General features: G+C 40.2%; 1 protein-coding gene across 1 annotated transcript; it reads right to left on the reverse strand.

The window, feature by feature from the left end:
* Positions 1 to 393: 393 nt before the first annotated feature.
* On the reverse strand, positions 394 to 6,076 carry LOC147228826 (uncharacterized). Its single transcript, XM_086157095.1, has 11 exons — positions 5,947 to 6,076; positions 5,689 to 5,837; positions 5,435 to 5,591; positions 4,634 to 5,011; positions 3,487 to 3,768; positions 3,392 to 3,415; positions 3,113 to 3,214; positions 2,975 to 3,005; positions 2,614 to 2,663; positions 2,463 to 2,497; positions 394 to 743 (listed from the first exon to the last, which is right to left on the reverse strand). Exons 1-11 carry the CDS (start codon positions 6,014 to 6,016, stop codon positions 657 to 659), a joined length of 1,365 nt encoding a protein of 454 aa, XP_086013221.1. The 5' UTR covers positions 6,017 to 6,076; the 3' UTR covers positions 394 to 656.
* Between the last annotated feature and the right edge of the window lie 9,110 nt (positions 6,077 to 15,186).

Genomic DNA, 15,186 nt, shown 5'->3' on the forward strand with positions numbered 1-15,186 from the left:
AAGCTCTCTTTCTCTGCAGGACTTTCAAGCCCGCTGAACCACATCCCTGTCTCTCACCTCCCTTCTGAAATTTGTCTTGACACTTTTCTCCTCCCTCTTAACACTCAGTGTGCATCAGTTTTGTTTTTTGCACTTTTTTTTTTTTTTTTTTAAAAAAGAAGGCGACATTTTGCAGAAACATGTAGAATCCATGTTTGAGAAATGAAAGAAATGAAAGTCTGACCGTAGTTTCTGCAAAAAAAAAAAAAAAAAAAAAAAAAGGGAAACCACCTGCAAAGAATGGATACTTTGAGCTTCAGAAGAGGAATAAAAGCGTGTCCATATCATGACGGGAGAAGCAGTGGATGCAGTCAATTCACTGTCTTGTCATTCGCTTGAACAAACACAGCAAGACACGGTGTCGTATTTTGTATTCATTTCATGAGTCAAGAGGGTCTTTTGAGAAAAAGGTATTGCAAAACAAGTTTGCCGCAAACTGTAAAATTGTACGATTAAACAAACAACACTTCCTGCCGAACTATGCAACTGCGGCACATGGGGCAGGAACTAAGAAGATAAGTTTCCTGTCCTGCTGCGTCATGCAAGCTGATGCTACACGGATACATGATAAAATATAAATACACACAAACACGAGGAGGGGTGAGGGAGGAGGGTTTCTAGTGGATAGGTGTGATGAATGTGGAGTGGGAGTTCCATAAAGCAGATCTGGAGGCGTTCTCTTCTGTTTCCCTGCTGGCCCACTCCTGCACACAAACACAATCACGTGTACAAGCTGTTAGCAAGCGCAGTGTGATTGCATTTCCTGTGGCAGGAGCTATATTTTCAGCGCTCGCTTTTGCTGCAACACACAAACACACACCTAACCCCGAACCGGATCGCCTATTCTTGGAGCCTGTTTGAGGCAGCGCGTTGTCACCGGTTGCAAATCCTCAAAGTTTCCCCAATTTTTTTTTCCCTGACACGCTCTTAAACACATGCATGCGACCCGCGCTGCTCTTTCTACATCCTCATGCAAAGCAAACAATATGAATACGGAAACCTTTTTTTTATTTTTGACAGAAACATTTTGAAGCCATCGTTGCATGCCAGATTAAATCACTGCTTTCTAAAAGGCGAACTGACGATCCAAATCCCTGAAGACACTGACACATGTGATGTCGTCGTCTTTTCCTGGGTAATTTTAGCTCCGTTATTGAATACTAGCGAAGACTTCTCAGCCGGGAAAATCCTGTCTTTGACCCCAAAGTGTGCAAAAGAGAAATTACTATTCTCCTCCTACATGGCTTGTGAAAATGCGCCAGCCTCCAGCTTTTCCTTCTGGTGGCCGATAAACTTTCAGAGCTGCGGTTTCCGATTAATCTTTTGTCATATCTGGTTTCACAAAATGAGCAGTGGCAAAATTGCAAATATTTTCTAAATATGCGTCTAATCTGGCATTTTGGTTTCGTGCATCTGGCAGGTTTTTGTCCTCCCTGCGATGGAGAAGGAGCTTTTATTTTCACTGAGAGCCTTTCATCGGACTGACACGATTTCAGCAGTGATGTCCTGCTCGACGGCGTTCATTTGGAATATCTGTGACTCCGACATAGCGCTGTGTTTGAAATAGGGGTTGATTGATGACCAGTTCTGTGTGTGTGTGTGTGTGTGTGTGTGTTTACAACTGTTTGCCAATGTTCATCTAAAGAGAAAAAAATTAGGGGCTAGGATGCGTCAGAGTTCCCTGCAGCGGACCACCGGATTCTATTTCAAAATATTTACTGATATGAGGTTTTCTCTCGCTATGTAAACAAATACAATTTGCAGGCATGTGTGTTTCAATACTCCAATTTATGTATCTATTGAAAAATGCAAAAAGGTCTCATACATGTAGTTTGAATACCAAAACACAATCCTCTTCTCCGACACTCTAGCAATTATTTTGAGAGGTCCACAATTTTATCCACCTTACATTTGCACTACTATTTGTACTACTTGTACTACTTTGAAATACTTTCTGAATTCTCAAAATAGAAAGCAAAACTGAGAGTTGGATCTAGACATTTTAGCACTTTGGCTTCCCCGCAAGCAGGTTCCCGGATCCCTTTTTTTTTTTCTTTATTAGTGTAGGCAACTCATTATGATTGCATTTCACTTATTACTCAATCATATTCTTCTTTTTGTTTGACAGTAGTTGATTCCAGTAGTTGTAATCTACAGTAGATTACAGTAGTTGAAAACATACCTCTTCACCAAGCACTACCCTACTAATCGCACTTAGCCCCCAACCCTCGCAAAAAAAAAAAAAAAAAAGGATGAAATGAATGAATGTATGTATGTAAATTGTTCTGAGATGGCTATTTGGTAGAGTTGTCACTTCTGACTTCAAACTACTGGTAATTCGGATCTTCGGTGACTGAATTGAACTTCTTGTGAGCCAAATGGCTGCACTGTACTGTAATGTAATGTAAATTATCAATAATTACCTGAGAGGTGAAGCTTGAGCAGCTGAGTCGAATGTCTGCAACAGCAATGTTCAAGTTGTCAGCACCTGTCGTGTCTTTTGTATTTAATTTATATCGTGAGAAACAATCTAAATTCAGGCTAGTGGTTTGTTTTCTGCGGGAGACGGCTTACCGACACCGTGGCCCTTGGTGCCGTCCTTCGTCCAGAACTTTGCCTCCTGCCTGAGATAGTCCAAATAATTAGACTTCATGTTGAAGCCTTAGCCTTAACAAAATATTACAATTTGATATATTTTCTATTCTATTTCTACAAAATAAGTGATCCAACTGTTTATAGCAATTACAAACCAACTAGAATGACCTTGTATCTAGAAACTAAAGGCCTTGTGCCAAATACCCAAACTTCCTGGAAAAAAAGATATATATATATATATATATACATCTAAATGGCTTTACTTTGAAAGGAAACCACAGAGAATACAAAATAACTTGTTTTTTTTTTTTAACAAATGCATTGCAAAAATGTACAATACCTTTTTTTCTTTTTCTCCACTCCAGCCTTAACTTTTGAAGTTCAAAAGAAAAGAAATGGAGAAGAATTTTATTTATTTATTTTTTTCCCACAAAGAAAGACTACAATGAAAAAGGAGAGATTTCGCTGCTATGAATACCTCTCCTGTGCACCACCACGACCACGAGTGCCAGCGAGCAGAGGAATAACACCACAGCGGACAGGGAGCCAAGAACCAGGGGCCAGTCCACGATGGACTCCTCTGCACAGATCACACCAGCATCATTTTAAAATAATTAGAAAAATAAGAATATACGTATATATGTGACTAATGTTAGACAAAAATGCAAGGTCATGGTTGCATTATAATTCTGTAATGTAGTGAAATTGGGTGTGAGGTTTCTTTTGATGGTGTGATAATATAGTAATGCAGGTGTACCTGGTTCTGGTGGTGGAGTGACTCCTGAAAAGAAAAGATTTGTTACAATTTCACCCTGAAAATATATCTTGGTAACATCACCTGTGTGTCTGTACCTTTTGATACGGCTAAGGATGGGCTGCGTTGCGAATTGGTCCATTTCGTCCCCAAGCGGACGCTGTAGTGGCACTGGTACGACGCCAGAAGAGCATCCTGCACAGGCAGCTGGAAGGTGGCCTTGTGGCTGTTCATATTCACGGCGTGGCTGGCGACGGGCTGGTCGTTACCCGCCAAGTAGAGGAAGAAGACGGCGCCGGGATACGAGGGAGAGCCGGAGCAAAGCAGGTGCCAGACCTCTGAGTTCTGCTGGAGGACGAGGGTTGGCCTCGGCAGCACATCTGGTCAAAGAATGTAGCATGAAAAATTAGTTCGGGAATTGGGGTAAGCACTTCATACACACATATATATACACTGCTCAAAAAAATAAAGGGAACACTTAAAAAACACATCCTAGATCTAAATGAATGAAATATTCTTATGAAATACTTTGCTCTTTACACAGTTGAATGTGCTGACAACAAAATCACACAAAAATGATCAATGGAAATCAATTGTATCAACCCATGGAGGTCTGATTAGGAATCACACTCAAAATTAAAGTCTAAAAACAAAGTCCAGGCTGATCCAACTTTGATGTAATGTCCTTAAAACAAGTCAAAATGAATCTGTGTTGCTTCCTGAGTGAACACTATGATTTCACAGAAGTGTGATTGACTTGGAGTTACGTTGTATTGTTCAAGTGTTCCCTTTTTTTTTTTTAGCAATACATATATATATATATATATATATATGTGTGTGTATAAAGTGCTCTCCCCAATTCCTGAATATAAAGTATAAAGTGCTCTCCTTGTAAATATATATATATATACATACACATATATGTTTGTGTGCGTATGTCTGTGACAGAAAATAAAATGCTTTATCATTTTTAAAATATCAACATTTAATTATTTTGAAGTAAATCTAATTTTAACTTTGCGATTGGTATACTATGATGTCAATATTTTTTTTCTTGAAAAAAAACTTGTATTTTTTAAAATACAATTCTTTCCAATCTTCTTTTATAAGCACTTTTTACAATGAGAGACAGACCATTAAATGCTATCGTAGATTATGAATGGAAAATCAAATTGGGAACAAAAAAAACAATTTAAATATGTTTTTGCAGCCTCTTTTTGCAGAGTTTTTGCAGATAATTCTTGCCTTGAACGGAGATCTGAATCACGTTACTGACAGTCGAATTGATGAATCCTTTCGGACCGGGGATCTGATAGAGGCAGGTGTACTCGCCGTCTTCGTCCCCCCTCACAGGCCCCACCGTGAAGATCCCGGGTCGGGCTTCGGGGTTCCACCTCTGGGTGACCTCGGGGTGAAGAACCATGGACGTGGGCTCCGAGCCTCCGGGGCTCCTCAGCAAAAAGAAGGATGCGGGTTCGTAAGGAGACACGGACTGCGGCTGCGGCAGCGCGGGGACGGAGCAGCTGAAGGACAGCGTGTCCCCAAGTTTTACCACGCCGCTGGAGGGGTCCACGGATAATACCGGAGGCGGGAAAGAGGGTGTGGAGTGGGTTGGTGGGGCATCTGCAGAGGAAAGAAAGAAAAACAAAACATATATATGGATCGGCTAAAGGAGAAACCATGTCTATTTATCAAATCTTTGCACACAATCTGTGCGTAATCTTTAACAATCTGCCATCAGCAGCTTGTGGCCGCTCCCATTGTGTCTCATTATGAGTGTGCGTGTGTGTTTCACGTCTGCGCTTCGCGCAGGATGTAACCGTAGCCGAACACACCCAGAGAACAGAGGACAATAAGAGACCGCAGCGAGCACCTGCAAACGCCATTTTCGTCCTGGGCTCGGAGAGGAGCGGATGGGACTGTTTATTATTTTAAATCATGTGTTGTATCACTCTGCAGTTTATTTGTCAGTATGTCGACTTGCAAACCGGCATTTCCCCATGTAGAAATATAAAAAAAAATATTCTGACTTTAATACAAACCCACCTCTCCACTGCTCCAGGTTAAGATAGGGGCTGAAGGCGCTGTATTGACCTTCCTGGTTCATGTACAAGCAGCAGAAGAGCTTGCGCTCCGTGCCCTCGCTGACCCCGACGGTGAAGAGAGCCCTGTCACTGGCGGGCTGCAGTTCAACCGAGTCCACCTCAACAAATTCACAGAAACGTAGGAAACGTGAATACAAAGGAACCAAGTGTCAGGAAAAAAAAAAAGTATCAGAATATAAAAATAAATCGGAATACCTTCTCTCTGATTTTGTAGAGCATAAAGACGACCCCGGTGTTGCCCTCTGACGCCTGGCAGACCAGGACCATCGAGTCCCTCGACCATGAGGAGATGGCAAGTTTAGGTGCAGGAAGCGTGACAGGCGACCCAGATCCTTCGAGTTGACCTGAGAAGGTTAAAGAGAGGTAAAGAATTGCACTAATATTATTAATTGTTATTGTAATCTATCCATTTCAAGTATCAGGAGGGAATAAGGAGTATGATGAGCCGCTTACCCCACAACTGTAGAGACGTGAACAGCACAGAGTAAATCCAAAGCAGTCGTCCACACGAGACCGTTTGCATCTTTAGTTACAGAAGGCTGGCTTGAGAAAGAGCGTCTCGGTCCTCCGTCTTCCTCTCTCTGTTTTCTTCATACATTAACATCCTCTCGCAGAACGAGAGGTTGCGGGGGGTTGCGAGCTGCGGGGGGGGGGGAGGCTCAAACCTGTAAACACACTTCCTTTTTGGGAACTGGCGGGTCAGATGATGTCATGAATGGTAGTGGTTTGGCGTGGTGTGACAGTGGACAAAATGTGTTGAAATCTTGCGTTGAAAATTTAAACGTCAGTGTTTTCTTATTGTAATATATTACTGTTATGTTTTTCTTATTTTCCACTTCGGAGCTAGGGTCGGCATCTCCTGTAAGCAAACGAAATGAAAAGAAATTTGAAGAATTGGTTCCATGCTCATTTTCATGCAGAGAGTATATAATTATAAATGTATCAATTATATTAAATTTGATTGGAGATATGGGTATCATAAACTTTCGTTACATGGCTTCAGTAGCATTCTGTGAAGTGAAACTATGTTGAAGATGATGATGCTATTACAAGTCTATTCATCGACTTACTAGCACCTGCTAGCCGAGTATTGTTCCTGCATTGGTCTCTGGCAGTTGTGCATGAAATGAAAGCAAGGAATAGCGTTTAGGAAATGAATTCATTGTCTAGACCCACTTATCCTGCTGTCAGGGTCGCAGTAGGTGCCGTCATTGGGCGGGAGACGACGTTCCCTGAACTGGTTGCCAATCCATCACGCTTAGAGACGCGCAACTATCTGCCTCCATCATCTGGATCAAACGCAAATAAAAAGTGGCCCAAAATTCAAAACTGGGACAAAGTCATGAGCCAAAATTGATATTTATTGAAAAAAATCTTCCTCCAGACATAACAATGAACCTTTTCATATGGACCCAAACAAGTTTGGCTTAAAAACTAAATATGGAACAAGCATAGCTTAATACTATACAATATATAACTTAATATTGCACACATGCAAAATCCTGTTTTCTGCCTAAGTAGCAGGGTGCCAGTATTAGCATATGGTCGCTATGACTACTGTACACAGAGGAGATGGCGTTTATGGGTCCTGTTGTGATTTTTGTGCCCAAACACCGGCAGAAAATTCTGGGATTTGTAGAATTAGCGGTGCATGCACTGTAGATTATCCCGGCGGACCAGCTCTAATAGTCATTTGGTATGACTTTGCAGGCCAAATATAATTACAGAGCGGGCAAAAATGGCCCACGGACCAGAGTTTGACACCTATGATCTAGAGAGCACTGTGATGCGATTTCTGCATTGAGGTTCAATCATAAGAGAAACTTAAGAAGACTAGATTTACATTGAGCTGTATAGTTGGTTGGAGTCTGTGCATCAAAGGGAATCAGCTTTATTTATTTCTGCATTTATTTGTGATAATCAGCTGAATTTCAACAGGTGTAACACAATGATGAGGGAATAGATTACCCACTCACCACCCATGGATAAAGCCTTGGGGAAGAATAGGATGGAAACCTGTGCTTCCTGTGGGGCGAATCGCATTTTGAGGAAGAACATGAGCTAAGCTTCTTTAAAAAGAAAAAATCACATGCATGATTTTTTTTTTTTAAACCTGAAAATCCCCCGTGTTACTCACTTGATCTGAAGAGGCCTTTACAGTGAAGACTATAATCTGCATTTTTTCAAAGCTCACTTCACTGCTACTAGTTCCACCAGCATCACAGAGCATGTGTGTGTGTGTGTGTGTGTGTGTGTGTGTAGGGCAGAATTCAGTTGCATCCTACTTCTGTCTATCTGATGAGTAATGATGGAGAAAAACGATGTATGGCTGCTCCGCTCCCGATCCGCGTGGGTGAATATCTCAGCCGTCAGGTGTGTGTGACCTGCAACTGGGTCGTGGATTGATCGCCGTTCAGCGGTTGAAGCAGTTGGATCAGGTACGTGCACGTCTTTCCAGTAGCTTATATTACGGGACATGACTATGAATTGAATATATTTGGGAATAAAAGTTGTCTTGATTTAAATTCCAAAAAAAAAAAAAACACTCGTGTTTCTCTGACTTCCTCTGTGTTCAAGTACGGTACTTGAAAATCACAATGAATGCCCAGATTTTCTGACCAAAATTGAAAACGTGTCAAACAACACGGTTTGGGGTTTAGACGAGGTGTAACTGCAGCTCTGTCAAACCACATCCCCAACTCTGAGGGATCCGGTTTGCAACGTTGAGCCAGAACAATAATTTCCCTTTGGTTACTTGAACTTCACCTATTATTGAGTTACAGCAATTTGTAAATGGGGGCCTTAAAAACTTACTTTGGAATCAATTACATAAGTTTGTTTTTTTATTTCTATATTGATTGTTTTGGCCCGTGGTCGTCAGTGACAAACACGAGCACAGAAGGCCAATGCATTTTTAAAGGGTAAAAATAAATGATAGATGTAACACTGTCTGTGTCTGTACATGCAGAGCAGGTAAATCTTCAACCTGTGCTCGCTATGAACACGTTGAGACCAAATCGCTGCTCAACTACATTGAAATAAATGAAATACAGGCATTTTTATTTCATGAAAGAAGAAGTAAGAGGGTTTCTGGTTCAATTTTGACTGGTAGGGATCTTTCTGTGTTTCCTTCAGGTTTTAAGGTTTCCTCCCACAGTTCAAAAAGATCCAGGAGAGCAGAAAGTGCCCAGAAAGGTGACTAAAAGACTGAATGGTTGTCTGTCTCTATATGTGACCTGAAATTGATTGCGACCTGATATATATATTTATTTATACCATACTAGACACCACTGCAGAAGCACAAAAATGCAGGAAAAGGCAGGGAACATTGTATTAGTAATCAAAGACTGTGGACAGAAAAATACAAAATAGAACATTCATGGTAGGAAAATACATTTGTGGTGTAACATGCCTGCTTTTCCAATTTGATTTATTTGTCAAATTTCAGTATTTTTTTCAGGACAAATAATGCCATGAATCATTTCCCTGTCATTCACTCTGAAAAAATATCTACAGTACAATCTCAATGCTAATCTATTTTTATCAACAGTGTAGTTAAATAAGTGATTCTCGCTCTAGATGTCTGCTTGCTGTTTGCAACTGGCTGAGGAGAGCTATCATTTTCTTCACTTACTATTGACTATAACTTTATTGGCTGTTTCGGTCATGTTTTTGCCAGTGCGTTCACCACCGTGATCTTTCCACAGCACATTGCGCAGCATGTCATGCAAATTGAAACTTCTATTGGCTCCGATTGGTTCCGATTGGCTCTCCGGTGTTTTGTTCATCGGCAGGAACGTGACGTGTGAACGCATTGATTAGCTCCCCAGGGGTCGGGGGGGTAGTCACTGACTTGAGGAATGGGTTTTGAAATATGCTCCCACTCACAGCTTTACTGTATAGACAAATTCTGTGTATTTTATTATCATTCAGCAGAAACAAATCCAGAATTTGCATGAAAACCAAAGATGCTCAGTGATAATGAGTTGACCCAAATAAGACAACAAACAGCACTCCAACTGAGATGGTATTCCTATTGTAATTCTTACACTGTGTGGCACACACACACACACACACACACACACACACACACACACACACACACACACACACACACACGCACACGCACACTCCATGGATTCACTTCTGGTGTCACAGTCCTATATCTAGACATCCCAGGCTGCCGCCAACCTGACCTACAATTTGTTCTCCCATTTTTCTCCATAATCTGATTCCAACTGTGGCCACTGATACCTTGCCTCTCTATCTAAAGATGGATAGAAAGACAGATGCGCTCTGCTTCTATGTTGGATTTTTTATTTGTACTTAATATTGCTTTGTTTTGTAATGTGAGAGCCTAGCAGGAATGATAAACACACACACAGACACATACATATATATATATATATGTATGTGTCTGTGTGTGTGCTTATCCCCAGGAACTAACAAGTAGCCTGGGAAAACTGTTTCCGCATGAATCCTTTGCATTCATTAGCATTGTTCAAGCAGACACTTCTCTGTGGAAACAACCAAAGGGAGTTACATGTTTTTCCCAGTCGCAACGTTGCTTCCTCTCAGGCTCTTGCCGCCTTTTGAAACATGCATGGCCGTGTGAGGATCTGGTGTGAGATCATGTGATGCGTGTGTGCCATATCATGCGCGATGCAGCGCACATGAACAGTTCTGGAAGGTGACAAAGCACAATTGCTGAAACAAGACGGCCAGGCTGTTACTGGAAACAGAGCCTGCACTTACCACATTGGGTTCGATTTAAAAACACAGATATTGATTTTTCTCTTTTGTGACACTGTGGAACAGTGTCTTTGGACGGGTGCGCTCTTTAACAGCAATATAAAAGGCTTCACTAATGTGATGAAAATCATAAAAGATTCCCACTCCAGGCGCTAATGCACCAATGAGAGCTTGGTTGTTAATATTTCCTCCAGTGCTGCATGCGCTCTTCTGTTTTTTAAATTCTCTTCAAAAGCCCACCTAACAAGGAATGAGTCTCAAGAGGCTTTTTCAAGTGTTTGAGTCCTGATTCTGTTACTAGGGTTAACCTGAGTTAACCGTGAGCGAAAATATCCAGCCTTTAGATGGATTCAACCTTTTAACACTCATTCAATATGAGTCAGATAAAACCCTTTTTTTTTTATTAATTAAATGATGTATTTATTTTGTGTTTGTTTACTTTTTGTTTCATTCAGAGCCCCAGTCATAGTTCAGTGCCTATGTTTTTCTCAAGTGGCCCAAAAGCGATGTTTCCCAAATTTGACAACTTAAAAAAAGTAACGTCCCTTTTTGTGTGCGGTCATGAAAACCAACAGCAAACTTCTGGTCCAGGTCATGTCCAAAGGAACAATGTTCATACGAAGCTGTACTGTGGAGAAATACAGAACTGCGATAATAAGTGTGTGCTCTGAGCCAATGACAGCAGAACAGTACAGTGGATATGACGTAATTTCCCCTTTTCTTCTCTTAAAGTTGCCTGGGACATTGAATCATGCAACATCCTTTGCTCCAGGAAAGGAGATTCATTTGAATCTCAACGTTTGATGCCAATCATCATAGGCATCTCTGACTCAAATGCCAAGAATCCTTGCAACGTTTGCATTTGCGCATCTGCCCCTGTTAAAACGCAAAATTGATTGCCTTGGAATAAACAATGTATTTTTTGCATATGCGTTTTTATTTTTTGCAGTTGGTAGTGACAGTCCCAGCTGCCACAGAGAACAGCTCGATGTGCCAATCAATCAGCCCCAATTAGCATTGCTCATATCAATACTTGTACGCGCGCTGCTAGCATTATTTGCAAAATGATGCAAACAGTCTACAGTACACAGTAAAAAAAAAACTACAGTCCACCCAATCCCAATCCAAATCAGTCTGTTTGGATCAGGAGTAGCCTTTGGCTTTGGACTGCAGTTAAACAAAAGTATGTGCTGCTGGAGAAGGCCATTATCAATATTAATAAAAGAAAATGAGAGACCAACAGAGCACAGCGAAGATGCCAAAACATGTTGGAATTGGAGGTGACAAGTTTGGGCACTTGCATAGCCAAGGGCCAAATTTGTCAACTGTAATTAGGGAAAAGAAAAAGGCTTGGGAGCTTTAGAAGTTGCTGTAAACAAAATACAGTAATTGCAGTAATAGTCCAAGTAATGCTGTACTTCATGCCTCCTGCATGCTCTGCAGAGCCCTCTGAGAATGTGTTTACACATACACACAAACACACACACACACACGACAAACTGTGTCGCAAGGACAGCTGGATTTCTATCCAGACGAGATTTGTTCTCATCTTGACCAGATTTGTACCAATTGCAAGTTCAAAAACAAGTTCTGGTGTTTACATCAACTGTATACTTTCTTTTTATATAAGTGCTTATATTTTTATCTGTACTGTGTTAGTGGGAGCTGCTCCGACAAAGAGCAATTTCCCAATCGGGGATCAATAGAGTGTGTTGGAATTCATATTTCGTCTTTGTCAATTAATTTTGGAACATACAACTGCGTTGGAGAAACTCCCCAAACTTCCTTGCAATTATACACAAATCCCGGAGCTGCATGCATTATGCATGTTATACATTTTAATGCAGTCTATTATATATATGGGAAATAAAGGTAATTAAACATATATTTTATTGAAGCAATAAATATATTCATTTTAACATGACCATCAATGTTTTGAACTTGTATTTCCCTTTTTGCATACTTTAAATTGCCTGCTGCTATGCAGATTTTGAACATTCATGTTGATCATGTCAATCACTAACAACCAATATGCTGTCTTCCCCACATACACTTTAATATTGCTACATTGTCTCTCCTTTTTCTTATGTTTGGCTCCTAACCTTGTAACTGTCTATATTTGTAGAAGTGGCTTTTGCAGTGTTCCTGTGACTCTACCTGACATAGTCCGCTTCGGGAAGTGCTCGTTAAACAGACGTTTTTTTTTCTTCTTACAGGCTATATTGGGAATCCCGAGATGGCAGATTTCAAGACAGGGATGTATGTGCCACCCAGAAGCCACAGTCTGGTATGTTTTGATATTTTATATTGCTTGTGTGTGTGTGTGTGTGTGTGTGTGTGTGTGTGTGTGTGTGTGTGTGTGTGATATATATATATATATATATATATGTATATATATATATATATATATATATATATAGAGAGAGAGAGAGAGAGAGAGAGAGAGAGAGATATTATATCATATTATATTATGTTATATTATCCTTTAATTATCAATAACCAATGAATATATATTATATATAATGATAATGATAATGATATATCCATAACATTCAATGTATATACATATTCAATATACATGCATGCTGAAATGCATGGACTTTGACCTCTTCTTTATGGCTATTTTGAAATCCATACCACCCTTAACTTTCGGTAAACCTAGTGTTATACAATGTTAAGATAAATTATGGTTTGATAAAAATTCAATTATTTTCTATTTGTCAACTGCAATTGGTAAAAAGTATGCATAAAGGCAAAATAGTAACATCAACTAAAGTCTCCACAAGATGGCAATGTTTTACTGCAGAATTGCATTCCACTATTTTGTAATTTCTGCAAGGAAATCCTATTTCAACTATATATCTGCATATCTGATTTTAACATTATTGCCACTTAGCAGGTATTATTCATCAGAAACCTTGATATCACTGGGGGCCCTCAATCTTCATGGATCTTTACTTTTTTTAATTTAATTTAATCTAATTAAATTTCAAAAAGTATTTTTTTGTTTTCAAAAATGTTTTTTTTGCACAATGTCCAAAGTATTTTCAAACGAGTACTATATCCATTACGGCAATTTGAAAATCATGTCATGGATTACACTAGTGTGTTTCATAGGTTCCATTATCTACTTTTATTATCGTATGGCACCCATTAAAATTTGTAGGATTCATTAAAAATTGCAGGATCTTTAATTAATTAATTGGTAAATTCCTTGGTAAAAGAAGTATTAGGTCACCTACAAACAAGCAAGATTGTCACCTCTTCTTTAAGATGCTCTCCTGTCATCCACACCTGTATTAATGTTACCTGTTGGAACTGGATCAGTATAAAATACACCTGTCCACAACCTCAAACAGTCACACTCCAAACTCCACTATGGCCAAGACCAAAGAGCTGTCAAAGAGCACTAGAGACAAAATTCTAGACCAGTACCAGGCTGGGAAGACTGAATCTGCAATAGGTAAGCAGCTTGGTGTGAAGAAATCAACTGTGGGAGTAATTATTAGAAAATGGAAGACATACAAGACCACTGATAATCTCCCTTGATCTGCGGGTCCATGCAAGATCTCAGCCCGTGGGGTCAAAATGATCACAAGAATGGTGAACAAAAATCCCAGGTCTGTGAATGACCTGCAGAGAGCTGGGACTAAAGTAACAACGGCTACCATCAGTAACACACGCCGCCGCCAGGGAATCAAACCCTGCAGTGCCAGACGTGTCCCCTTGATCGAGACAGTACAAGTCCAGGCTCGTCTGAAGTTTGCCAGAGAGCATTTGGATGATCCAGAGGAGGATTTGGAGAATGTCCTATGGTCAGATGAAACCAAAATAGAACTATTTGTTAAAAACTCAACTTGTGTTTGAAGGAGAAAGAATGCTGAGTTGCATCCAAATTATACCATATCTACTGTGAAGCACGGGGGTGGAAACATCATGCTTTGGGGCTGTTTTTCTACAAAGAGACCAGGAAGACTGATGCGTGTAAAGGAAAGAATGAACAGGGCCATGTATCGTGAAATTTTGAGTTAAAATCTCCTTCCATCAGCAAGGGCATTGAAGATGAAACGTGGCTGGGTCTTTCAGAAGGACAATGATCCCAAACACAACGCCCGCGCAACGAAGGAGTCGCTTTGTAAGAAGCATTTCCAGGTCCCGGAGCGGCCTAGCCAGTCTCCGGATCTCAACCCCATAAAAAACCTTTGGAGGGAGTTGAAAATCCATGTTGCCCAGCAACAGCCCCAAAACATCACTGGTCTAGAGGAGATCTGCATGGAGGAATGGGCCAAAATACCAGCAACAGTGTGTGAAACCCTTGCAAAGACTTACAGAAAACGTTTGACCTCTGTCATTGCCAACAAAGGGTACTGTATATAACAAAGTATTGAGATGAACTTTTGTTCTTGACCAAATACTTATTTTCCACCATACTTTGCAAATAAATTCTTTGAAAATCAGACAATGTGATTTTCTGGATTTTTTTTCTCATTGTCTGTCATAGTTGAAGTGTACCTATGATGAAAATGACAGGCCTCTCTCATCTTTTAAGTGGGAGAACTTGCACATCGGTGGCTGACTAAATACTTTTTTGCCCCACTGTATATATATATGTTAAACACATGTGTGTGCATATATACATACACACATGTGTGTGTTTATGTGTATGTATATATACATACATATAAATATCTATACACTGTGTCCACAATAATTAGGCACGTGATTATTTTGGCTATATCATCATTTTATCCGTAATTTCCAACTCCAAGCTGTAGAAACTTGAATGCTTATTGGATTAAATGCATATTAGGTGATGTGTATTTGTGTAACGAGGAAGGGTGTGGCCTTGGGAGATCAACACCCTGCATCAAGGTGTGCATAATTGGTAGGCTAGATTCTTTTGGAAAAATGCCAATGCCAAAAAGCAATCTAACTGACTCT

The sequence above is a fragment of the Fistularia commersonii genome, chromosome 12, assembly GCF_037954325.1.
Source record: "Fistularia commersonii isolate RoL2024-O1a breed Wild chromosome 12, RoL_Fcom_v1.0, whole genome shotgun sequence".
Lineage (NCBI taxonomy): Eukaryota > Metazoa > Chordata > Actinopteri > Syngnathiformes > Fistulariidae > Fistularia > Fistularia commersonii.

What these genes read in the sequence shown, in the direction of transcription:
- LOC147228826 (XM_086157095.1), bottom strand. Translation starts at nt 6,016, where the DNA reads ATGCAAACGGTCTCGTGTGGACGACTGCTTTGGATTTACTCTGTGCTG. An exon ending in GTGGAGAAAAAGAAAAAAAG is followed by an intron (nt 2,664 to 2,974) that starts GTATTGTACATT and finishes GGACTATCTCAG; the next exon opens with GCAGGAGGCAAAGTTCTGGA. An exon ending in CACCAAGGGCCACGGTGTCG is followed by an intron (nt 2,498 to 2,613) that starts GTAAGCCGTCTC and finishes TTGCTGTTGCAG; the next exon opens with ACATTCGACTCAGCTGCTCA.